This window comes from Anomaloglossus baeobatrachus, chromosome 9 (genome assembly GCF_048569485.1).
Source record: "Anomaloglossus baeobatrachus isolate aAnoBae1 chromosome 9, aAnoBae1.hap1, whole genome shotgun sequence".
Taxonomy (NCBI): domain Eukaryota; kingdom Metazoa; phylum Chordata; class Amphibia; order Anura; family Aromobatidae; genus Anomaloglossus; species Anomaloglossus baeobatrachus.
This window is the reverse complement of record NC_134361.1, coordinates 121,878,591-121,905,346: the sequence shown is the minus strand read 5'-3', so window position 1 is coordinate 121,905,346 and position 26,756 is coordinate 121,878,591. Positions and strand designations below refer to the sequence as shown.

Genomic DNA, 26,756 nt, shown 5'->3' with positions numbered 1-26,756 from the left:
ATTTCTTGGCCCAGTCTTGACGTTTTATCTTATGTTTCTTGTTCAAAGGTGGTCGTTTTTCAGCCTTCCTTACCTCGGCAATGTTCCGGAGTATGGCACACCTTGTGCTTTTTGATACTCCAGTAACGTTGCAGCTCTGAAATATGGCCAAACTGGTGGCAAATGGCAACTTTACAGCTTCACACTTGATTTTCCTCAATTCATGGGCAGTTATTTTGCGCCTTTATTGCCCAACACGCTTCTTGCGACCCTGTTGGCTATTTGCCTTAAAACGCTTGATTGTTCAGTAACCACGCTTCAAAAGTTTAGCAATTTCAAGACTGCTGCATCCCTCTGCAAGACATCTCACAATTTTGGACTTTTCAGAGCCTGTCAAATCTCTCTTCTGTCCCATTTTGCCAAAGGAAAGGAAGTTTCCTAATAATTAAGCACACCTTATATAGGGTGTTGATGTCATTATACCACACACCTCCTCATTACAGAGATGCACATCACCTGATTTACTTCATTGGTAGTTGGCTCTCAAGCCTATACAGCTTGGAGTAGGACAAGATGTATAAAAAGTATCATGTGATTAAAATACTCATTTGTCTAATAATTCTGCACACTGTATAGGGTTTTTTTGCTTTTTTTCTTTAAAAAAAATTTAATCAAACTCAAAAGTAGATACAAAATAATGTACAAACCTAAAAGAAAATTGATATTTCTACCTTTTTATAGTCTTCTGTGGTTGGATAAAAAAAAATATATTAGAAACTGCACATGTATGTATGTCCTTATGCTTTAACCGACCGAAATGTGTTTTTCAACAGTTTTCTGCTTGTAATATCTGGATCAATGCTGCTAGAAATTAATGTGTGCACATAATTTATTTCAATTCAAAAGTATTTGGCCACCAAGCTCTCTCTGACCGCAGCAAATAGCAATGCTCTGTTTACAGGAGGGAAATAAATTAATGGCTACAGCAAAATCATTTTACTTTGCAAAATCTGGGAGATTTATTTTGTGACTGTTGTACATTAAATATACCTTAAATGCAATCTAGAGTTTCATACAAATTCACTAATAAATCTAAAATGCTCTGTTTGGAAATGAAACCCTAACACAGAAACTCTCGTGCAAGTTAATGTACAAAGATCTGACATAAAGTAGAATAGAACTGCAAAGCGGAGAGTGGTGCTTTAATTTCCACACAATGTGAGCTTTCAGTCATGTTACTGTTAAACATTTTGCTCTTGTTTGTCTTCTTTGACACTATTTTGTTGACACTATTCATCTCAGAAATTATTCTAATTCACTACAATATTATTTTTACCTTGACGTTGTGATGTACTCATCTGGAAAACAATTAAGATATCAGCTTGGTGAACTCTTCATATTCATGGAGGAGAAGAGGACAACCAGGGTGATGTAAGTAATTTTTCCATGTGAATACACTCAAGTCATACTAAACTAGTGTCTATTATTATTATTATTATCATCATCATCATCATTATAGCACCACTTATTCCATGGCGCTTTACAAGTGAAAAGTGTATACATAAAAAACAAGCACAACAATCATGAACAATACAAGTCACAGACTGGTACAGGAGGAGAGAGGACCCTGCCAGGGAGGGCTCACAGTCTACAGTGAATGGGTGAGGGTACAGTAGGTGAGGGCAGAGTTGGTTGCGCAGTGGTATGTTGCACTGTGGGTTATTGAAGGTTGTAGGCTTGTCAGAAGGGGTGGGTCTATAGCCAGGACTTTGTTCAGTATCTTCCTGGTAATGAAGAGCTTACATCCATTTGTCTCGATACATTTAACTACACTTGAAAGGATCATAGTAATATTGGTTTGTGCACACAAGCAATGTAATCCTGCACGTGACCGGTGTAGAGGGTGTGTTGGGCAGTGTAAGATTACACAGTGGCTTCATCTCCACAGCATAAAATACTGGGATGTGTATGGGACCCCAGAACCATGCTATTATGGAGCTCTCAACACCTTGACATCAAGATCAATTACATCAAAAAGTATGCCTCCATTGAGATAAGACATTGGCAGGAAGGGAACTGTCATAAATTAAATAAATGGCTGACTACAAATTTGTATTAAAGAAGTGTGATAAACTTTGCTGATTATGTTAGATGGTGAAAAACAAGACAGATGAAGGTCCAGACACCTTGTGTTAGGAACAAGATGAGAACATAAATGTAGGCACATTTAATGTGCTCTGGAGATCACAATCTAATGTTTCTATCTCATATAGATACATATATTAGGGACAATAATTAAAATAACTAGAAGGAGAAAAAAAATCACGATCTCTATGACGTTAACCATTACAGCACTGTAAAATGGTGGTCTAAAATTCTTTGAACTTTGGGTAATCAGAGAAAAGTTTTGGTTTACAACTACTCGAGTTGGGATCATATTGTAAACACATGTCAAACATCTCTTGTCATATTTAGATGGATAGCAAAATGGATGGGTTTTTTAATTAGAAAATCACTTAATTGACATTGAGGGTCACCCATCAATGAGACCACGATTAGCAGATCACAGAACATCACACTGCTTTGTTACAATATTTAAAATAAATAAATGGTGGAACCAGAGCAATCTATATTTGAGAAATTTTTAGGACATGTGTATTCAATCCCTATCTCTCTTATGCAACAGGCACGTTTTCCTTTTCTTTAGGACCACATCCAGGGTCAGACTGGGGTGTCTGGGGCCCACAGGGGGAATTGACTCTAGCGGCCCACCCTACAGCTACATGAAAATACCTGTTAGTACTGTTGAGCGGACCCGGATCCGCAAAATCCGGGTTCCGCACGGTTTGAGAGCCCGATCCAAGTCCGACCAGTACCCGGGATTTGGGGTGCACAATCTGGATCCTTTTTTTTTTCCCTCTCACACTCTCACACTCCCCTGATCCCCATTGATTTACATGGACGCGGATTCTGGATTGGATCCGGACTTCTGCGGCAACCCGATTATAACCGATCCGCTCAACTCTACCTGTTAGCCATTATCCCTAACCCCATTATAGGGGAGCATTGACTGTAAAACACAGGCGGCTCCTGCACATCTCCTGTGCATACCATAACTGATGTACAATTACAGTAGTTTGCAGTAAAGGGTCTTTGGTGAAAACAAGTTATCATCGATCCACAGGTTAGGTTGATGATAACTTATTGATCAGTGAAAACCGCACCGATTGGAAGAATGTGGAACATTTATCCAACAGGGCACTTTTATCCAGATTATAAAATGCAGCGGCAGGTGGGATGTGTGACCGCAGCTCCATTTATCCTCTGTGGAGCAGTCAGACAAAGACAAGTGCAGCACTCACAGCCATTGAGGGAATGAATGGACCAGGGGTCGAGTCGGACACAAGCTCCAATGGGGATAAAAGTTGCAAATTTTGCTGATCGATGCGGGTCCCAGCAGTCGGACCTCTATTGATCAATAAGTTGTCACTTATCCTTAGGTCTCGTTTACACGTTCAGTATTTTTTAATTATATTACATCAGTATTTGTAGCCAAAACCAGAAGTGAATGAAAAATGCAGAAGTGGTGTGTGTGTTTCTATTATACTTTTCCTGTGATTTTACCACTCCTGGTTTTGGCTACAAATACTGCACAAATACTCAGCATGTGCACGGGGCCTTAGAAAAGGTGATTACTTGTTTTCAGTAGAGAATCTCTAAGTGCATATTTGCTACAGTGTAATAACCACAGGACAGGGAGGGGTTAAACATTCAAGTAGTTAATCTCTATTGGAAATAATCTCCTCCTAGAGTGAAAAAGTAACCTCCATACACAACAGAGTCCATTATACCAAGACCAATAATGCCACGTACATGGGAGAAATACCATCACACTGTGACCAAACAACATATTACCACCACATAGTGACCGAGTACAACCACATACAGGGGAGAAATATCGCCACACCGTGACCAGACCACATATTACCACCCCAAGGGATAATTAAATGCTACACCATAATTAGACCACATGGTAACCAAATATTACCACATACAAGGGAGAAATACCGTTACACTATGACCAGACCACATAATGATCAAATAATATAACATAAAAGAGACAAATACCACCAAACCGTGACCAGAGAACATATTACTACCGCACAATGATGAACAATACTACAATAATGATTATGAACAAAAACCACAATACAAATAACACTAATATTATCACCAGTGACATTATACACAGGAGCTCTGTTTATATTGTAAGCGTACACAGTGATGACCAGTGACATTATACACAGGAGCTCTGTGTTAGAAATCCGTGCCGCTATAGCCGCAAGCAGCCTGCTGCGGTTCCTGTTATGCCCAGGCGCCGGCCGCCATTTTTGGCCGTGCCTCGTGTCGTCCAGCTGGCTGCTTTCTCCTCTACATCTAAGTGTGGAAAGGCGGCTAGTGCGCATGCGTGTGCCGATTTACCCCAGCCAGAGCCTAAGTCCAGTATTTTGCCTAGTGAGCATGCTCAGCCTGATTGTGCCATTCCTGAGGCCAAGTCCTCAGTTCAGGCCACTGAGCATGCTTCTACACTTAGTGCAAAAAGCCTCTTTGCACAGGTACTTGGACATCGTTGTCGTGTCTAAGTTCTGTGTTGTGCCTACTGAGCATGCTCAGGCAGATAGTCTGATTTATGAGACTGTTGTTCAGGCTACTGAGCATGGTCAGGGACTTAGCTGACATAGCCTCTGATGCACTAACGACCTCAGTGGGCATGTCCGGCAGGCATGAGGTGACCTGGTGATGTGGCCACTCCAGACTGGCTCACGGAGGCCCGTCCCTATGACCTAGCACCCCACCATTGGTTGTCAGAAGATGACTGGTGAGGTGTTTGGGGCGTGGCTGCCATGAGGTCATCAGTGACGTGGCGGTTCCAGATAGGCCGCTGGTGATGTCACTGATGACGTGGCACTCCGCTATTGGCCCTTGGAGGTGCCATTGTGGTCCACCCTGGGTTTGGGGTGGACCTAAATTATAAAAGGGGCTGGAGACAACATGGAGGTGCGCAGTCTTCACATTTGCTCAGACAGAGCACACGTCCATTTTAGAGCCTCATTGCGGCAAAAGCCACAGATTGGAAGCGGTAGGCAGGGTTAGGCGTCCAGTGCTTGTCACGCCAAGACACCCGTGGCTCAGCACGTTAGGGTCAGGTGCCGGGCTTCCAACTTCTACCATCCAGTCCTGTTAGTGCAGCCCAGTGGAGTCAACTGGTCTGTGGCTGCTGCGCCACCTGTCCAGTTGTGTCCCCTACGTGCACGGACAGCATACCCCAGGACCCCTGTGACGTTAACAGGGAATTCCTGGGCTGGGTGAGTGGACCCTGTGATGCTAACAGGGTTCACGGTCTCCTGATCCAAGTGCTATTTAACTTGGATCAGGCCCCTATTATGTCAGAGCCACCCAGCTCTGTATTCTCCGCCTAACCTTTGGGTTGCCAGCATCTCCTTTGTCATCTGGAGCCCGGACTGGCAATTGGGATATATACCACCTTATCCTAATCTGCCAGTCCCCCCGTAACAGGAATGGTAATGGAAGGAGAGGGGGAAGGAGAAAATGGATCCAGCACCTGCAAAACATGTTATATCAAATAAAAAATGTATTGATACGGTAAAACCGGAGCAGAAAACCGCATGGGACACAAAAAAGGGGAGATATCAAATTACATCCTTAAGCTTTTCGGACAGGGAAATAAAAACATGTCCTTAGTCATAGGTAACAAAAGGTCTAATGCGGCAGGCTCGCAGCCGTGACCCCAGCACATGAAGCCCCCGTACCCAACCATGCCGACACACAATCACCCATCCCCCTACTACCCTCCAGATGGGCGAGCAACTGCCGAACCTCACAACACATCCACAGTTTCACCCCACCCCCGAGCCCGACGCATCCCCCTGTCCAACCGCCATCAAACTACCCCCCAATCTCAGACACCGCCGGACTCGACACACGACCCTGAACACCCGTAATAAATGGAGACGAACAAAACATAGAACTGTACTCACTGGGCTGCGCAGGAGCTGTGATCCCGGCAGCCGAAAATCCGGAATCCTGCCACCAGATAGGATCTGACGCTGACATGATGCCCTCCGGTCGTCCATCAACTACTCCCATAATTGGTGACGGTAGCCTCAGATTTGCTGGTCCCGGACCCCATCCAGGCGAAGACCACACCGCCGATCCTGGCGCCAGACTGCCAGGTGCCTGACAAGAACCGGGGCTAGCCGACCCTGTTGCGCTGAACTCTGTCCCTGAAGACTGCCGCCCTGAAGACACCTCCAACGTGGATGAGCCAGGCGGCCCGACAGGAGCATCGCCAGCATGGCCCGCCACCAATCCTGGATCCTCTAGACGTGGAGCAGCAGGAGGCTTCCCTCTCCGTGCAGGCTGAGGCCTACCTGATGCCGCTGACCTCTGCTGCACTCATGAATTCCTCCCGGGGTGGGGGCGGCTCCCACGGCCAGACTGCTCCCCCACCACTGGAGGGTCCCATGAGGGGCTTCCGCGCTGCCGCAAAGGCACCGCTGTGACATCCATATCCAGCCCCAGCTCCAGCTGGGGCCTGCGAGCAGGCCGCACCTGCGTTGCTGCGGCTCCCGGAGAGAGGCGCTCTGGAGGCCGGGACCTACGCTGCAGACGTCCCCCTGCTGCTGCTGTCTCGGCCGCATCCTGTGATCCCGCAGCACCCGGCCTGTAACCGCGAGGAGGCCGCGCCTGCGGCCTAGCCGGAACTGAAGGAACCACTGCCGCACCATTGCTCAGAATGGCCCGGAGTTGGTCGTCCAGCCACCCCCGAGGGTGGTGCCTGGCCTTCGCTTGCAGCTGGATCCAGATGCCGCCGTCCGACGCCGCACCACGAGGATCCGCCATCCTGGAAGGTGAGGGAGAGTTGATGGGCAAGCAAACTCCCAGTGAACTATAGGCCAAAGATCCCCCCCCAGCTCAACCTTATATACCTCAACGGTCCCTAATTTACCTCCCCCCTCCCCCCTGGTCACCTACCCCCCCAGCCATCGTCATGTCGGCCTCCACCCACCTCCGGGGGGTGGGGGGTTCCAGCTGTGCACTGGAAAGCGGCAAACATTATTTCCCACCAACGTACTTCTCTGTTATCACTGTGATTAGCCATTCACTTGCTGAGAGACTTCAGATTCATAAACATCTACTGTTCCCATGAGTATCCTCACACCTAGCTCTGCTTCATCTGGTGCTTCTATATCCACTTGTCTATTTGCCATCCTACCTGCCCTGCTGTTCTGGTCCTTGATGATCTACATGCCATCCAGCAAGACTCGATTTACTGCTTCATCACCTTTGGTCTGTGCTGCTCATCTTCACCTACAGCTTAGAGTAGTCACCTCTCCAGTTGAGCCCATATCATGTGCCCACTGAGTAATATCCATTCACAAGAACTAAAACTGGCCATGCACATTGTAAATTGATTTTTGAACCACCAACAAATGAATAATAGTCTGTTTAGTGTTCATGCCACAAATATAGCCATTGACATTTTGGTCTATATAATATGATGTAGTAATTTATACTTGCTATAGTTTTTCAATTACAGTTGAATGACTGACAGACCCTTCTGAGAAAAGTCTTTCAAAGAATGAAATATTTTTTGTACGACTATTGGATGGAAAATTCAAAAAACATATCTGACATCTTTTCTGACAATGTCATTGGTTTCCTTAAACATTTGTTCACTGTTACAAAAAAAAAAAAATAGTCCAACTGTAAATTAAAATTTGGACAAATTCAGGGAATGTTATACAATAATAAATGCACTTAAACTCACTGCTTCAATCCACAAATGCCTTAGGGGTACTTTGCACACTACGACATCGCAGGTGTGATGTCGGTGGGGTCATGTCGAAAGTGACGCACTTCCTGCGTCACTCTCGACATCGTAGTGTGTAAAGCCTAGATGATACAATTAACAAGCGCAAAAGCGTCGTAATCGTATCATCGGTGTAGCGTCGGCGAAAACCATAATTACCTTGCTGCGACGGTCCGATGTTGTTCCTCGTTCCTGCGGCAGCACACATCGCTGTGTGTGAAGTCACAGGAGCGAGGAACATCTCCTACCTGCTTCACCGCGGCTCCGGTCGGCTATGCGTAAGGAGGTGGGCGGGATGTTTACGTCTCGCTCATCTCCGCCCCTCCGCTTCTATTAGCCGCCTGCCGTGTGACGTCGCTATTACGCCGCACGGCCCGCTCCCTTAATAAGGAGGCGGGTCGCCGGCCAGAGCGACGTCGCAGGGCAAGGTGAGTGCATGTGAAGCTGGCATAGCGATAATTTTTGCTATGCCAGCTATCACCACATATCGCTGCTGTGACAAGGGCGGGGACTATCACACTCGGCATCGCAGCATCGGCTTGCGATGTCGTAGTGTGCAAAGTACCCCTTAGAGTTGCTGTTATGATTGTCTCTGCTAAAACCGTAGGTAATGACATCCTGTTCTGTCAGTGATTGGTTGTAGCAGATAGATGAAATGCAATAATTTTCAGGAGGGTGATGTCAACAGTAGTAATGAGCGGTGTTCTAATCGAACTGTTCGCCAATCTCAAGTTCGACCTGTTTTTGGCAATGTTCGATTAGCTTCACGTTCGACAGTTCGAGTTACCGTTCGATCACCAAAAACATAGCTAGTTACTAGCTGGCTTTTCACAGTAATACTTCATTACGTCATTCAATGTTAATAATGATATTATCCACATTCAGCATATAGTGTGCGCAGACACACACACACAGCAAAGTGCATTTTTGGCAGACAAGCAAGGGCATGTGTCATTGGCTGTGTATGTCACATGTCCTTGCCCTATAAGACCCGGCCATTTTCCCCATCGCCGCCATTATCTCAGTGCTGCGGTTGTGTGTCAATCACCACTCCCGCTGCTGCTGTGGCGCTATCAAGTGCAATCGAGACATCGGTTTAGGGAGTAGGGACTAGTTGTAATTTCATTCCTTTTCAAAGCTAGATTAGAGCAGTTCATAGCAATTTTTGCTAGGCAGGTCTGTGTCAGCGCTGTGCAAGTGTTTTTCACAGCATCTGTCCAAATCAGCTCAGGCAATTCCTTTGGGCATAGTATCAGTGTGTGATAGTGGCGTAGCACTGCTGTCAAGAAAGCTACCCAACCTCTCCATCTGTAGTAGCCAATTTTTAACTGCAGCTAGTCCAGGCAATCCGTTGGGCATAGTATCAGTGTGTGATAGTCAGTGGTATACCACTGCTGTCAAGAAAGCTATCAAGTCTCTCGAGTCCAGCCCAGGTAATCTGTGAGGAAGGTGCAGGCGAAGATATAATGTTGCCAAAGGTGGTGCTCTCGATGTCTGAGAGAGCTCAACACCAGCAGCTGTTTCCACTTCCAAAACAACTGACGACCTGCCAATCACACTGCCTGTTACGGGTAAAAAGGTGAAAGGTCTGCGAAAACAGAATGTGTGACTGCTGTCTCCACAGTCATAGAGGATGAAGAGCACGCGGATGCATTTTATGTGGCAGACGGTGGTTGCCCCGCCCCGCTAGGCATCATTGTAGCACAGTGAGCTTCCCACTGCGACTTATGCTTCATTGAAAGTCGTGTACATGGTGGGCTCCCCAATATACAGCTAAACCACGCATCAGGAAAAGGACTCTAGGCAGTTGGGTCGATAAATGATTGTTCTAGTCTGTTTAATGCATGTTTTTTTTTGTTTTGGTAAAGTAAAAATCTATTCACAAGGCCAAAAGCCTACACCCCTAAGATGCGCCACTCGTAATGGCGATTTATACCGCCTTCTCACCAACCTTTGCCTAACCAAGGGACTGTCTAAACAGTTACCTAATACCTGGTAATCCCTCTGGGTAGCAGGAGTAAGTGTGTGTGTGTGTGTGTGTGTGTGTGTGTGAGAACACGACCTACTAGTGGCGTAGCACAAGAGCTTACAACATATCTACCTAAACATAGACAAAACCCATTAACCCCCCTGAGTACCCTTATTTGCTGAAGCCTCACAGATAAGGCAGATGATAACAGTGGGAAGGCAAACTACACAGCTCAGCAACACAGTCCTGGCAATCTTCTACAGCAACAGTCAATGCAAACATGTGTCGCTGTCCCTTTAAGATTTTAACTGTAACTGGCAAACTGACAGAGCAGAGCCAGCAAGTCTTATCTAATATATAAAGCTGAAAGTAAGTGTGTGTGTGTGTGTGTGTGTCCGGGATTGGCATGTGCACCGTCGCAGCTACAGCCACAAAATTTTGCACACTCACACTTCTGGACCCCGAGAGCATCATAGGCTATGTTTTGAGGGGAAATTTTAACCCCGTGCTTTACAATTATTCACCAAAAAACCTGCCTCCATTAAAGCGAATGGAGCTGAGAACCACAGTGCAGCCAGTACTTCAGAAGAATCCGCAGCCACGCCCTTAAATGGAATGTTGGCGTGTCACAATGCAGCCAGGGAAAGAGACAGACACAGACAGGGTAAGAAACAGACAGACAGGGTAAGAGACAGACACAAGAGACAGACACAGGCAAAGAGACAGACAGGAAAAGAGAGGGAAAGTGAGAGACAGGTTAAGAGACAGACAGGTAAAGAGACAGACACAGAGAAACAGACAGACAGGGAAAGAGACAGACAGGGTAAGAGGCAGACAGGGAAAGTGACAGAGATAGACAGGGAAAGAAATTGAGACAGACGGAGAAAGAGACAGACAGTCAAAGACAGACAGGGAAAGAGACAGACAAAGAGAGAGAGACAGATATATATATATATATATATATATATATATATATATATATATATATATATATACACAGAGGGGGGAGACAGAGAGAATGGGAGAGAAATGGAGAGACAGTTACTATCCCGGGCGTTAATACATTCTATCCCCGGAATGTTAATATATTCTATTTTGTTAACAACAGTTATTAACCCGGGCAAAGCCGGGTAGTACAGCTAGTTGTCTATATAGTCGGCCTAAGCAGAAAAGATGTGTGTTTTGGTACCAAAACAAAGTGTTCGTGCATACACTCCTGGGCCCAGCCTACCGTACTCGGGTACTGTGGTGTAAAGCTGCCATAGAGACTTGAATATCCTCTCACGGTAATCAGTTTAGCCAGCAACTGAAGAATGGAGGTCTCCGGCACAGGATGCTGCTCACACACGTTATGGTCCTCCTCACCAAACTCTAACACGAGTTTCCTCACAATCCACCTAAGCATTACTGCGGTGGCTCCTTTCTGTTATGGACACCTTTCGCTTTTCCTTCAGCTCACATACAGCACCTTCTCTGGTCTCCAAGTCCACAGCCGAAGACCGTTTTGCTGTTGCTATAGTGACCGAACAGTCAAAGGTAGATGCAAAACAGCGGCCCCTTGTGGGTGGTCAGAAACAATGCATACAATAGACAGTAAATAAGCCTTTTGGATGTACAGTGAATAAAGGTCATTTATACACTTACCCTTTTACATGTGAATAACAATGCATACAATGAACGGCAAATAAGCATCTTGCATTCACAGTGGATAAAGGTCATCAATGCAACCTCACCCCATCACATCATATCCATGAGACGGTTCATGAACAAAGTACTCAAACTAGTGAGTTTTTGGCATTTACTTAGAGATTGGTGACAAATCCTACAGATGACATGAGTTGGGTGATCCTTTGTGATGCCAAATAAGGCCCAGGCAAGGCAAGGCTTAGAGCCCATGTGACCTGCAGAGCCACCACAACTTCTGCTCAGAGGCAGAGTTGTGGCTGAGGATGCAGTTGTTCACGTGCTTCCAGTACTCAGTCTCTGTCCAGGAAGGCGCAACCTAACCTTGTCGTCAGTAGCATCCTCCTCCACCTGCTCTGCTGACCTCATCAACTGTCTGACTGTGGGTTGACAGTAAGTGGGATCTCCAAACTCATCATCACTCTGTGTGTTCTCACTACAATCGTCCTCAGAGCCAACCTCTTCCTGTCCTGACCGAATAGTAAAGTTGTCGTTCCAAGGTATCTGAGTCTCATCAGAACTAGATGGACCTAGGTCTTTTTTCAACCTATGTAACTAACAATGTAACTATGTATCATGTTCCTCATTGTCTCCACCAAGAGGAGTTACAGTTTGGGAATGAGGGTCTACATTATGCTCAGAACCTTCTTTATCTGGGCATGGATCTGACTCACAAAGCTTCTGGGCATCAGTGCACAACATTTCCTTGTCTGGACTCACTGCAGCTTTGGCACAGACCTCTGATTCCCAGGCTATAGTGTGACTGAACAGCTCTGCAGACTCAACCATCTCTGTTATCCCATACTCAGCAGGGTGGGTGGAGACTTGAGAACTGGTAGGAAGCAAGTGCAATTGGGGTGACACCACAGAGGAATGAAGTATTTGGGATATTGAAGTTGAGGTGGAGGAGAGGCCACTTTATGGAGCACTTGAGATCCATTCAAGCACCTGCTCTTTTGGTGCCTCATCTACATTTGGTAGCCATGGTCATGTCCGTAAGAAAGGGATCATATCAGATTGTCCACGGAAAGAAGGAGACATCTTATTTTGGCTGGAGGATGGTGTTTCTTCAGCAGATGTTACTGTTGCTTTACCACCTACCTCACGGACACAAACTTTTTTTCCCTTTCCAACACGCCTATTCCCGTTTCCACCAGCATTTGGCCTTTTTCCACTCATTTTGTAGATGACCAAATGTGCAACTCAGCAGGGACACCCTACTCAACGCCGTCTCAGCACAGCAGCCAGCCCTCGGTCCCTCACATGTGGACAAGTAAAAGACCATTTCCTCCTAGCCATGACAAAGCTGTGATATTCAGTCTGTGCACCACTGTTGTTTATTGGAAAAGCCGATCTAAGATTGTGTAACAGTCGCTTCTGCTGATACTCCTGCATATGTACGACCTTTTCTATGGCAGGAATTATATTGCCAAATTTTGTCTTGTACCGGGGATCTGGCAACCCAGTAGTCAGCATTACTTCGAATTCTGACAATCCGAGGGTCATGTTGTAGATAGTGCAGCAAAAAGGCGGTCATGTGTCTTGCGCATCCAGGAGAAACAAGTCCTCGCTGTGTTGTTGGCGGCGAGGTGAGAATCATGCTTCCTTCCTCTGCCCTCTCCCCCCAAACTCGCACAACAGAAATGTGATCAAGGTGTCCCTCATGTGCTGAGTCTTCCATGCCCATCGCCAGTTCGTCATCCATTTCTTTCTGGGCTTCTACACCTTTCTCAACAGTTTGGCTGCTACCATGCGCCCTTGTTAATCCCTCTCCCCCACCATCGCATGCCTGACGCTTTGGTGCTTCTGACAGTCTGGACCTCGGAGATCTTGTTAACCCTTTCCACATATCACTCCTCCTGTACTTCCTCCCTTTCCTCTTGTCCCACCACCTGACTCTGAATACTGATTATAGTGTGCTCCAGCATGTAGATGACCGGATTTGTCAAGCTGATAATGGCAATGTCAGAGCTAAACATCTTCGTCGCCATTTCAAAACTGTGCAGAAGGTTGCATAGGTCCTTGATCTGAGACCACTCTGGCAGCGGGATCTGCCCCACCTCTGGATTTCGTTGGCCCAGGCTATACGTTATAACATATTGCAGCAGGGCTCATCGGTGCTGCCACAGTCGCTACAACATGTGCAGATTCGAATTCCTGCATGTCGGCACATCGCATTTCAGCCTGTGAACTGGCAAGCCGAAAGACTTCTGGAGCAATGCAAGTCGTTGAGCTACGGGGTGTGAATGGCGGAAGTGAGCACATAGTGAACATGCCCTCTGCAGAAACCCATGTAGGCCGGGATAGTGGTTTAAAAATTGCCCTGGCGAAGGGCCGCACCCAGGTTTGCAGCATTGTCGCACACGGCTGTTATGTCACCACTGAAGTCCGCTCCAGCGACTCCTACTCCGATCACCAGGCGATGCCGTGTTCCTGCCATGGATAATGCTGGTTATGGGAGAGGAGTCGATGCCGATGGGCGCAGGCACCGCTCATCCACTGGGCTGAGTTTCCTTGAGATCTGCAGTACCACTGGCTGACTGTAGGTGGTAGGTGTCTCCCAGCTAAAGTACCATAATCCAGCTACAACCTATGGGAAGACACAACACCCGTTTTAATATCTCTCCTGTCTGCTGACCACTGCCAGAGATAGTTCTGAACTTCTGGTTCCTGTTCCGCCCTGCTCTGTTTTGTGATTTTTGTGCTGACTACCGCTTGTTTCCTGACTTAAGCGGGCTTTACACGCTACAACATATCTAACGATGTGTCGGCGGGGTCACGTCGTAAGTGCCGCACATCCGGCATAGTTAGTGGTGTTGTAGCGTGTGACAGCTACGTGCGATTGCGATTGAACGTAAAACCGTTCATCGCATACACGTTGTTCATTTGCTAAAAATTGCACATCGGGTTGTTCAATGTTCCCAAGGCAGCACACATCGCAGTGTGTGACACCCCGGGAACGATGAACAGATCTTACCTGTGTCCCGCCGCCAATGCGGAAGGAAGGAGGTGGGCGGGATGTTTACGTCCCGCTCATCTCCGCCCTTCCGCTGCTATTGGCCGGTTGCCGTGTGACGTCGCTGTGATGACGAACGTCCCTCTGACTCCACGAAGTGGATGTTCGCCACCCACATCGAGGTCGTAAGGAAGGTTAAGTACGTGTGACGGCAATTAATCGTTTGTGCGACACGGTCGACAAATTGAACGTGTCGCACATACGATGGGGGCGTGTCACATCGCATACGATATCGTATGCTTAATTGTAAGGTGTAAAGCTGGCTTAAGTCTCCTGCCTGCTGTTTATGTACCTCGCTGCCCGATCCGGATTTCACCACTGCTTGATTTCTGCTTACGTCCTTGCCTGCGGATTCTGTCCCTCTTCCACAATTCCTGGTTTGACCCTGCCTGACTAGTACTCTCTCGGACTGCAGCCTTCCACAGGTAGTGATCCCCTTGGGCCCTGTGTAATTCCAAATCCCTGTGTAGGGGTTAAAGGGTTTCAGGGTTCTAGGGGTCCTGCTTGGTGAGTGGCTTCCCTCTAGCCTATCCTTTACAGCCCGTCTGAGTCTGTGGATCCAGGAAGGCGTTACACTGTGCCCTCTGCAGAAGCCCATCTAGGCCGGGATAGTGGTTTAAAAATTGCTGGACAACAAGGTTCAACACATGAGTCATACAAGGCACGTGTGTCACATTGCCCTGGCGAAGGGCCGCACCCAGGTTTGCAGCATTGTCGCACACGGCCTTCCCTGGCTGCAGGTTGAGTGGAGACAACCATTGATGAAACTCTGTCTCCAGAGCTGACAGTCCACAACTCCTCAGAGGGGACTCACATTTCCCATACATTTCAAAGTAAAGAGTCGACCGCCTGATGCCGTTAAGCTCTGCTGCCAGCATAGTAAGGAGGTGTGCGGGATTCCTTTTGCGCAGTTACAACGCGGGTGGCCTTACCAGACAGACTTTGGGCGGAGATGGAGGACCGAGGCAGAAGCAGTGGAGGAACTTCTACATACAGAGGATTGACACACAACTCGTGGGGACGGCAAGATTTGTACAGCAGACCCTTCTCCATCTCTCACCATAGTTACCCAGTCAGCGATATGTAACTCCCCTGTCCATGCTTACTGTTCCACGTATCTGTGGTGAAATGCACCCTGTCACACACAGAGTTTCTCAAGGAAGCGGTGATGTTGTGTGCGACTGTAAGAAGGTGTAAGGCTCGGTCACCCCGAACCGTATGTATGATGTATATGTAAAATGTGTATATGTATGTATGATGTATATGTAATATGTATGATGTATATGTAATGATGTATGTGTATGTGTATGTGTATATATGTGTATATGAATGCATGTGTATATGTGTATGTATGATGTATATGTAAAATGTGTAATACGTAAAGTCCATGTTATAGTGTAATGTAATGTATTCAAATGGCCACTAGGTGGCCACAGTGTGTGGGCTGTTTCTCTGGTGATCTCGAACAGTGAGGGAGAGGCGTCTAGTTTGAAAAAGAGTGGTTAGAAATCAGTTGGTGAGGAAGGTCCCTGAGGAGAAGTACACTGCCTCTGTGAGAGGCGTAGTGAAGAAGAAGCCCAGTTAATTTGGTGTGACCTTCTGGGCTGAATCCGGTTATTTTTTTGGACATATAAAGCGATCTGGAAAAAGGGTGGCTATACCCTGGTGAGATCTTACAAATCCTTCAGTGAGAAAAGAGTCAGTGGGCCTCTAGAGGGAAGAGTGGTCCTGACTGACTGAAAAGACTGTCGAGTCTACCGTCGCTAGTGTAATTGGGTACCCCAATGTGAGCCCAAACACCAGAGAAACAGCCGGATGATATGTAAAGAAAAATGAAATTTTGTGGGAAAGAAAAAGATATTCCCTGTAACGTTCAATAAATGTGCACGCCTAAGGCGAGAAAAAGGAATGTATATAAGTTGACAAGTAAAGAAATTTAGTTAAAAGATCCTGTGACCGTGTTTGTGTCTGTGACGCCTGAAGAGAAAATGCACTTAATACTAATTTGCACTGGAGTAGCGGTTGGGGCGCAGAGGAAGAGTACCGGGCTGCGCAACAGCCAGAGGGCAGTATCTGCCACGACTACAATGGCCCTCGGTCACCACTCTAACACGACATGCTGGTGTAGCGCAGGCACACCTTTCTTGAAGGAGTAGTGGCGACTAGGCATCTGGTACTGGGGCACTGCGACAGGCATAAGGTCTCAGAAAATCCTTTGTGTCCACCAGGAGGAAAGGCAGCATTTCTGTAGCCAACAGCTTGCAGATGCTGAAAGTCAACCTCTTAGGCAATTGTCCCACAGTTGCAAACTTAAATTGTTGATTTGCATGAAGCACAATCAAAAATCCACAAGCCTTTAGTCTCCCCAGGATGACACAGGGGTAGAAAAGTCCTTGCGGATCCATAACTTGTTCATCTTGATGAATGTTAGTCTGTCCACATTGTCACTGGACAGACGCGTGCTCTTATCTGTCAGTACACCCCCAGCAGCACTGAATACACGTTCCGAGACAACGCTGGCTGCGGGACACGACAAGATCTTCAAGCGTAAGTGGCGAGCTCAGGCCATTTTTCCAGATTGGAAGCCCAAAATGAGCAAGGCTCAAGTTGCACAGTCAAGGCATCGATGTTTATTTGGAGATACTATTACATCTGTGTCTCCTCCTCCTTTAACTCGTCCAGCTCTTTTCTTTCAGCATGAGTATATGTATTTGTCACTTTTCCATGTGTTTGTGGTGTCTTGTGAGTTGTTTGTCACCTTTTGGACATCTTAGAAGGTGTTTTCTATGTGTTTGTAAGTGTGTGTTTGCCTGCCATTGCTTTCAATGGGGTTCGACGAACATTCGTCGAACGTTCGATGAACAAACCCGCCGTTCGATGAACCGAACTCGAACACTAGGGTGGTGGCTCATCTCCAGTCAACAATCACCTAATCAATCATAAGCTTCAGCAGTCAGCTGCCAGATAAATGCGACATTAATCTTTTCAATCCTGGCCAGGGAGTGGAGTCAAGGAGAGTGAAATATTAAGTTCATTTGTTATTTTATTCATTCACAGATTTTGGATAAATTTGTATTTTTTGTCAGATAGCCCAGACGTTTCGTATCATATTATTACCATTTTTTCAGATTGACTTGATACCAGAATGCAATACAACTATAAATCTGTAAAGCATTTACTTGTGTCTGATATATTTGTGCACTGCAGTGGTCTTTATTTTCTGGCAAGGCATAGTAGTACCACCCATTAGTAACCACATGGAGAGGAATTATAATATTAATCATACCTTTTATGATTCATAGAGCTACATTTGGAAAAACACGTCAGGTGCACAGAAAACGCTTCAGTATTATGAAAGAATGCTAAAAAAATGCACCGCGGTGAGTTACATACTATATACTTTTGTGTTACACAACTAAGACTACATACACACGCTGCGTTTTTTTACACATTTTTATTGCGTTTTTTTGGTGCAGTTTTGTTGTCAGAACTTTGATATTCGACTTCAAAGCAAAGTCCTTGAGAAGTCAGATTTGCTATGCGCATGTTGCAGTTTGTCAGTGCTTTTCTTGACAAAAGTGTGACAAAAAAAGCAGCATGTTCATTCTTTCTTGTGTTTTTGTCAACATTTGTCACCCATTGAAATCAATGAGGGCATGAAAAATGCAAGGAAAAACGCATACTATCATGGTGCGTTTTGCATGCATTTACCCGCATTTTTGTCAACAAAAATGCAGCTCACCAACTTAGTTCCAGAATTTCAAAATCAATGCTGGAGTGATTTTGCATGTCTGTGTCTCTCTGTCTCTCTCTCTCCCATCTCTCTCTCTTCAGGCACTACATACTCACCGTCGCCGATTCCCTGGCTGTTACACTGCTCCAGCGGTTTTTCATCTTCTTCTGGACCCGCTCATTAGCTTCATACATATTCACTCATCCCCCCATCTGTGATTGGTTGCAGTCAGACATGCCCCTATGCTGAGTGACAGTTGTCTGACTGCAACCAATCACAGCCATTGGTGGGCATGTCTACATTGTACAGTACACTTCCGTAGTGGCCTGAAACTCACAGCAGTGAACCCGTAACGCCACTGCTGTGACACAAGCCATACTGCGGGACCCGTAGCTGTGACATCAGGGGTTCACCTCAGATCATTCTGATCGCTGCGGCTCTGTCCACACCCACAGTAGGCAGTCATACCTTATGGCCGCTCACTGTGACAGGACAGGGATGTAACAGAGCTGAATCGCCGTGGGACCTCATGTGGATTACTTCGGAACTGGAGGAGTGTTTGCGGGTTAATAAAGTGGTGAAAGAGGGGGCTTTTTATTTAATTTCAAATTAAGGATTTTTTGTCTGTTTGTGTTTTATTTACTTTTACTTACAGATTAGTGATGTGGGGAGTCTCAGACGCTTGACATCACTAATCTAGGATTTAGTGGCAGCTATGGGCTTCATTAACCCCTTATTACCCCGATTGCCTCTGCACCAGGGCAATTAGGAAGAGCTGGGTCCAGCGCCAGATCTGGCACACCTAATGAATGCGCCTTTTCTAGGGCGGCTGTGAGCGGCTATTGTTAGGTTGGAAAGGGGCAAATAATGATAGCCCTTCCCACCCTAATAATATCAGCCCCCAGTTTTCTGGTGTACCTTAGCTGGTACTACAAAAAAAAAAAAAAAAATCGGGGGGACCCCACGTCATTTTTTTTTTAAAATAAATCAAATAATTAAAAAAAAAGCGTGGGGTCCCTTCTATTTTTCATAACCAGCCAAGGTACAGAAGACAGCTGAGGGTTGCAGCCTGCAGCTGCTGCTGTTCCTGTGCTGGATATGAAAAAGGGGGGGAACCCCACAACCTTTTTTTTTACCCCCAAAAATTAAAAAAAAAAAAAAGAACAAACAGCTAGCCAAGCTGCCTAATGCTCTATCAAGCTGTTCTCTTATTTCTTCCTATGTATTCTGTTCTTTTTTATCTATTCTATATGTTCTTATTATCTATCTATCCAGCTAGCTATTCTTTCTATTTTGTTCTAGCTATCATCTGTTCTAGCTATCTATCCATTAGCCTATCCTATCATATTTTGTTTCTCCTTTAAAAAACGCACTACCAAAAACTCATCAAAAATTCACTAAGAACACATCAAAAACACACCAAAAATGCACCTACATTACAAGTGGGGTTTTTTTGCATTTCCAGGCTCTCTCTGACAAGTTGCGGTTTTAGTTGTAGTTTATGTGCAGAAAAAACTGCAGCGTGCGCATGTAATGTAATACTTTTGAGGTGCAGGCTTCAGTCTAAACAGTGTTGTCTGATACAACCTCTACACATACTGTATTATTAAGTGCAGCTTTGCTCAAAGAGGCAGCAAACCATGAAAACGAGTCAATTTACTATGCATGATGCTTGCCTGCACTCTCCGGTTGGAAAAAGCTTTTCAAAGTAATGTATTAGAATACGAAGAACAAATATTGGCTTAGTTTTTTATGAAATACAATTTCATATCTCTGTAGTAAATACGCATACAAAAAAATATTTCTACCTTCAGCTGCCCTCTTGAAGAAGACCTTGCAGCTGCCACATGTAAGGGCTCCATAGTGGCATCCAGATGCTTCATCTCCACAAATCAAGCAGGTCTTCTGTGGTGGGAAGTAATAGTCAATGGGTAGCAGGTGTTCTCTGCCTCCTTCCAGCCTGGAGAATGCACAAAAAGACAAATTATTCAGTGCAAAGAAACCACCTGTTATGATATAAACTAAACAAAAAGCTTGAGGAACATTTAACTGAACAAAAAGACATTTTATTTCAATTATTGTAAGAAGTTTGGTTATTTCAAGCAGCTGTACTGTAGATTTAGAGAGATTTCCAAAGATTAACTGATGAAACGGTAATGCAATAAAAAGAAAAAAGAAAAAAAATATAAAAACCAAGTAAAATCAAGACCTTTTGAAAACAATTGATTTAAATGAATTTACTAGGATTTTGCAAAATGTGACCTAGCATAGGAATGATTATAAAATATAGATATAAGCATTACTTCCCTGCCGAATTCCCTGTCATGCCAGTGGTCACCAATGCAGTAATTTTATCTTGATAGCATCCAAATCGCTGCGTTCAAAAAAGCATCGTGCGCAAGGATTATGCACAATCTTCATAGATTGTGCAGGGGACACAGGACGCATGCATTTACGCTGCAGTGCTATACGCAGCATAAATGCATGAAATTACACAACGTGCGCACACAGCCTTATTTTCATCTAAGGGGTTAAAAAAATCCAGAAGTTTGTCCAAAAAGAATTGCACTTCTTTTTTTTTTCTCAGACCTGTAGCCTTCTCATTTTTTCGGGATCTGGGGCTCAGTGATGGATTTTTTTTTTCTTTTTGAGCTGAAATTTTTAACTATATCATTTTTGTGCGGATGCTACATTTTGATCGCCTGTTATTACATTTTAGAAAAAATTTTAGAGTGACCAAAAAACATAATTTTGGCGCTTGGAAATTTTTTCTTGCTATGCTCTGTAATAATCAGATTAATTGAGTTTACATTTTGATAAATAGGGCATTTTTGAACTTGGTGATACCAAATAAGTGTATATTTTTTATTTTTTTACCAGTTTAATTTTCAATGGAGGCGAATGTCATGTGATTTGAACTTTTAGGGTTTTTTATTTTTTCATATTTTTAAATTTTTTTATTTTACATGTTTTATTTATTTTAGTAATTCCCCAAGGGGACTTTATGGATCAGCAGTCTGATTGCTTGTGCATTTGTGTTGATCAGAACTGCATCAGCGAAAATGAATTGTTCCTTTAAGAGACACTGCTCTGTCAGCTCTTACAACAAGTACGTCACGATAGTGACAGGAGTCATCACATGACCCGTCGCTACCATAGCAACCATCGGCTTCCCGTAATCGCATCACAAGGCCTCTGATGACAGCGAGGAACAGTGTGATCCCCGCCGCGGCCATTTAAATCACGCTGTCACAGCAGGCACGGGTGAATCGTGGCTCCATGCACGCCTATTAGCCCCACATGTCTGCTGTTTAAATCAGTGGACATGGGCAGGGATCACCGCCGACTCACCGCAGCAGTCAGCGGTGATTACCACGATATGCCTAAGGACATACTCGTACGTCCTTGGTCGGAAAGGGGTTAATATTCCTCTAAGGTATAATTTATACTTCCCTCATAACATCATACCTAATTCTTACTATTTCCATCAATGATTCCTATAATACTCTCTCTCTAAACTGTATCAGGGCAAATAACATGACAGTTGTGTTCAAACTAATAGTAGTGTCTACAAAAACATGAGTTAAGCCAAAAATCTTTATAATAGTTTATATTTCCATGCATTGGGAAGGTTGCTTGTTGTTATCTAAATTAAAACATGCAGAGAAATGTATATAATTTTTTTATATAATTTTCAACTACTTGACTAAAAATATTGGGCTGTTCAAAAGAATAAGTGTCTGCATTTGTCTTTACATACTCAAAATCTGTCCTCTTTTTACTTAGGTTAGTGATTCACAGGAATTATAAATCCTAATATTTAGTTATATACCCACAGATTTGTATAACTGCTTCACATCTATGGTGCATAGAGTCAACCAACTTCTGGCACTTGTCAACTCTTATTCCAGCCCAGAATGCTTTGGCTACATCCCACAATTTGCATTTGTTGGCTTTGCCTCAGAAACGGCATTTTTTTTAAGTTACTCCACAAGTGTTCTATTGGATTAGGGTGCAGGAATTGGGCTGGCCTTTCCATAGCCTTAACCCCTTCATGACACATGATGTACTGGGTACGTCATCGATTGAGTGTGGTTAATCCTCGTGGGCTGCCGTGAGCAGTTCACGGCGATCTGCACACATCTCACCTGATTTCAACAGCTGAGATGTGTGCCTGCTAGGCGTGAGTGAAATCGCGTTCCACCTGTGTCTATTAATCCCTTACGTCTCGCTGCCAAAATCTGACCTCGAGATGTATCAGCACGCCGGCATTAGCATAACTTACGAACCTCTATTGGAAGTAAAGTGATGTGATCACGTGACTTCTGGTGGTTGCCATGGTAGCACAGGGTCATGTGATAACTCCTGTAGCTATCATGAGTCACTTTCTCTCACTGCCGGCAGAGGGCAGTGTGTGAGAGTAAAGCCACTTTTCTCCAGATCTCAGCTGTGTAGCTGTGATCTGGAGAAATGGAAGAGCGAGCAGACAGCTGATCGTTATAGTCTTATAAGGGACCTAGTAAAATATAAAAAAGTTAAAAAAAGTTTTAAAAAATAAAAAAAACCCTAAATGTTCAAATCACCCCCCATTCGGGCAATTGAAAATTAAAGGGTTAAAAAAATAAAAATATACACACATGTAATATTGCCGCATTCAGAAACACCCGATCAATCAAAATATAAAATCAATTAATCTGACTGGTAAACGGCGTAGCGGCAAAAACATTGCAAATGCCAAAATTACGTTTTTTGGTCACCGCAAATTTTGCACAACAGGCGATCAAAACGTAGCATCTGTGCAAAAATGGTACCATTAAAATCGTCAGCACGACATGCAAAAAATAAGTCGTGACTGAGCCATAGATCCCGAAAAATGATCACGCTATGGGTTTCGGAAAATGGCGCTAAAAGTGCTCCACCTTTTTTGGACAAACCCCTTAGATAAAAGTAAACCTATACATATGTAGTGTCTACAAACTCGTACTGACCTGAGACATCACACCAACACATCAGTTTTATCATAAGATGCATAGAAATTTGGCCAATACACATCTCGTCTTATGTATTCATTTGTACACAAAGCCACTCCATAACAAGCTTATAAAGGGAAATAATCAGGAGCATTAAGACTGAATGCCAAAATTAATTTCTTTATTTATCAAAAAAGTTAAAATGATTCACACACGCAATATAAATATGAAAAGAAAAGTGCTGGATGTTAAAAAAGGATGAACACCCACATGCATGTAAAGGACAAAAAATAGCAATGGGTAATAGTATCTAAGGAGAACCCAGGGAAGCCTAAGTGGGCAGAATAGTATACAGAACACTAAGGTGTAACCCTATAAATTAGTCGCTGCAGCCATAATAAATAACAAGGGTGAGTATTAAATCAAGGAACTCATAAGAGAGACAGAAAGGCAGGCAGTATTGATAATACTACTATAGTAACCCTACAAATCAAACGCTACAGCGGTAATAGATGAAGGGATAACATATCAATTAAAAATTGCCCAACAGCTTACCCATGGGTAAAGGGTAAATGCTTCTGTCCCTCTCACATGCATGTAAAAAGACCCTCCACAGGTAAATTTAACCCTTTCCTATATATACATGCCACTTTGGTCACAGGTCCATTCACTACACTGAGGGCTTCATATTACAACACCACCACATGAATTTCTAGGTTGAATTTTATAGTCATATATATTACTAATTTACTACTAATTCTATATTACCTTATGTGATTGCTGCAGGAATGTTTGGAATTATTTATAACTAGCTGTACTACCCAGCTTCGCCCGGGTTAATATCTGTTGTTAACAAAATAGAATGTATTAACATTCCCGGGATAGAATGTATAAATAAAATGTATTAACGCCCGGGATAGTAACTGTCTCTCTGTTTCTCTCCCATTCTCTGTCTGTCTCCTCCTCTGTATATATATATATATATCTATGTCTCTCTCTCTCTTTGTCTGTCTGTCTCTTTCCCTGTCTGTCTTTGACTGTCTCTGTCTCTTTCTCCGTCTGTCTCAATCTCTTTTCCTATCTGTCTATCTATCCCTGTCACTTTCCCTGTCTGTCTCTTTCCCTCTCTTTCACTGTCTGTCTCTTTCCCTCTCTTTCCCTGTCTGTCTGTTTCCATGTGTCTGTCTCTTAACCTGTCTCTCTCTTTCCCTCTCTTTCCCTGTCTGTCTCTTTCCCTGTCAGTCTGTCTCTTTGTCTGTGTCTGTCTCTTTGTGTCTGTCTCTTACCCTGTCTATGTCTGTTTCTTACCCTGTCTGTGTCTGCCTCTTTCCTTGTCTGTGTCTGTCTCTTTTCCTGGCTGCATTGTGACACGCAAACATTCCATTTAAGGGCGTGGCTGCACATTCTTTTGAAGTTCTGGCTGCACTGTGGCTCCCAGCTCCATTCGGCAGGTTTTTTGGTGAATAACTGTAAAGCGCGGGGTTAAAATTTCCCCTCAAAACATACAGTTATATGAAAAAGTTTGGGCACCCCTATTAATGTTAACTTTTTTTCTTTATAACAATTTGGGTTTTTGTAAAAGCTATTTCAGTTTCATATATCTAATAACTGATGGACTGAGTAATATTTCTGGATTGAAATAAGGTTTATTGTACTAACAGAAAATGTGCAATCCTCATTTAAACAAAATTTGACCGGTGCAAAAGTATGGGCACCTCAACATAAAAGTGACATTAATATTTTGTAGATCCTCCTTTTGCAAAAATAACAGCCTCTAGTCACTTCCTGTAGCTTTTAATGAGTTCCTAGATCCTGGATGAGGGTATATTTGACCATTCCTGTTTACAAAACAATTCCAGTTCAGTTAAGTTTGATGGTCACTGAGCATGGACAGCTCGCTTCAAATCATCCCACAGATGTTCAATGATATTCAGGTCTGGGGACTGGGATGGCCATTCCAGAACATTGTAATTGTTCCTCTGCATGAATGCCTGAGTAGATTTGGAGCTTTGTTTTGGATCATTGTCTTGCTGAAATATCCATCCCCTGCGTAACTTCAACTTCATCACTGATTCTTGAACATTATTGTCAAGAATCTGCTGATACTGAGTTGAATCCATGCGACCCTCAACTTTAACAAGATTCCTGGTGCCGGCATTGGCCACACAGCCCCAAAGCATGATGGAACCTCCACCAAATTTTACTGTGGGTAGCAAGTGCTTTTCTTGGAATGCCGTGTTTTTTTGCCTCCATGCATAATGCCTTTTTGTATGACCAAACAACTCAATCTTTGTTTCATCAGTCCACAGGACCTTCTTCCAAAATGTAACTGGCTTCTCCAAATGTGCTTTTGCATACTTCAGGCGACTCTGTTTGTGACGTGCTTGCAGAAACGGCTTTTTTCGCATCACTCTCCCATACAGCTTCTCCTTGTGCAACGTGCGCTGTATTGTTGACCAATGCACATTGACACCATCTGCAGCAAGATGATGCTGCAGGTCTTTGGAGGTGGTCTGTGGATTGTCCTTGACTGTTCTCACCATTCTTCTTCTCTGCCTTTCTGATATTTTTCTTGGCCTGCCACTTCTGGGCTTAACAAGAACTGTACCTGTGTTCTTCCATTTCCTTACTATGTTCCTCACAATGGAAACTGACAGTTTAAATCTCTGAGGCAACTTTTTGTATCCTTCCCCTGAACAACTATGTTGAATAATCTTTGTTTTCAGATCATTTGAGGGTTGTTTTGAGGAGCCCATGATGCCACTCTTCATAGGAGATTCAAATAGGAGAACAACTTGCAAGTGGCCACCTTAAAAACCTTTTTCTCATGATTGGATACACCTGCCTATGAAGTTCAAAGCTCAATGAGGTTATAAAACCAATTTAGTGCTTTAGTAAGTCAGGAAAAAGTAGTTAGGAGTGTTCAAATCAAGAAATTGATAAGGGTGCCCATACTTTTGCACCAGTCAAATTTTGTTTAAATGCAGATTGCACATTTTCTGTTAGTACAATAAACCTCATTTCAATCCAGAAATATTACTCAGTCCATCAGTTATTAGATATATGAAACTGAAATAGCTGTTGCAAAACCCCAAATTGTTATAGAGAGAAAAGGTTACCATTAATAGGGGTGCCTAAACTTTTTCATATGACTGTAGCCTATGACGCTCTTGGGGTCCAGAAGTGTGAGTGTGCAAAATTTTGTGGCTGTAGCTGCGACGTGCAGATGCCAATCCCAGACATACATACACACATTCAGCTTTATATATTAGATATTATTCCTGTTTAGGTCCTTTATTTACCATCAATTTCTGTTGTTGCCATTTTGAGAAACCCTGCCTTTTATACATTGACCCTAGATATTGTACTTTCATGTGAGAAATATTTTCTATTTTTAATTATATTTAAATAAAATATTTATTTTATGATATTTATTTGAGACTGTGGTGGTTTTCTGACCTACAGGTATAGCATTTGCCAATTGCTATTACATGGAAGGTTTTTTGAAATCC

General features: G+C 44.1%; 1 protein-coding gene across 1 annotated transcript in view; it reads right to left on the bottom strand.

Moving 5' to 3' along the window:
- Positions 1–26,756, bottom strand: part of AR (androgen receptor) — a 1,201,765-nt gene that overhangs the window by 621,384 nt on the left and 553,625 nt on the right. The window contains exon 2 of the mRNA XM_075323978.1: positions 20,083–20,234. Within this exon, the coding sequence (XP_075180093.1) occupies positions 20,083–20,234 (152 nt within the window). The remainder of the gene's footprint in view (positions 1–20,082; positions 20,235–26,756) is intronic.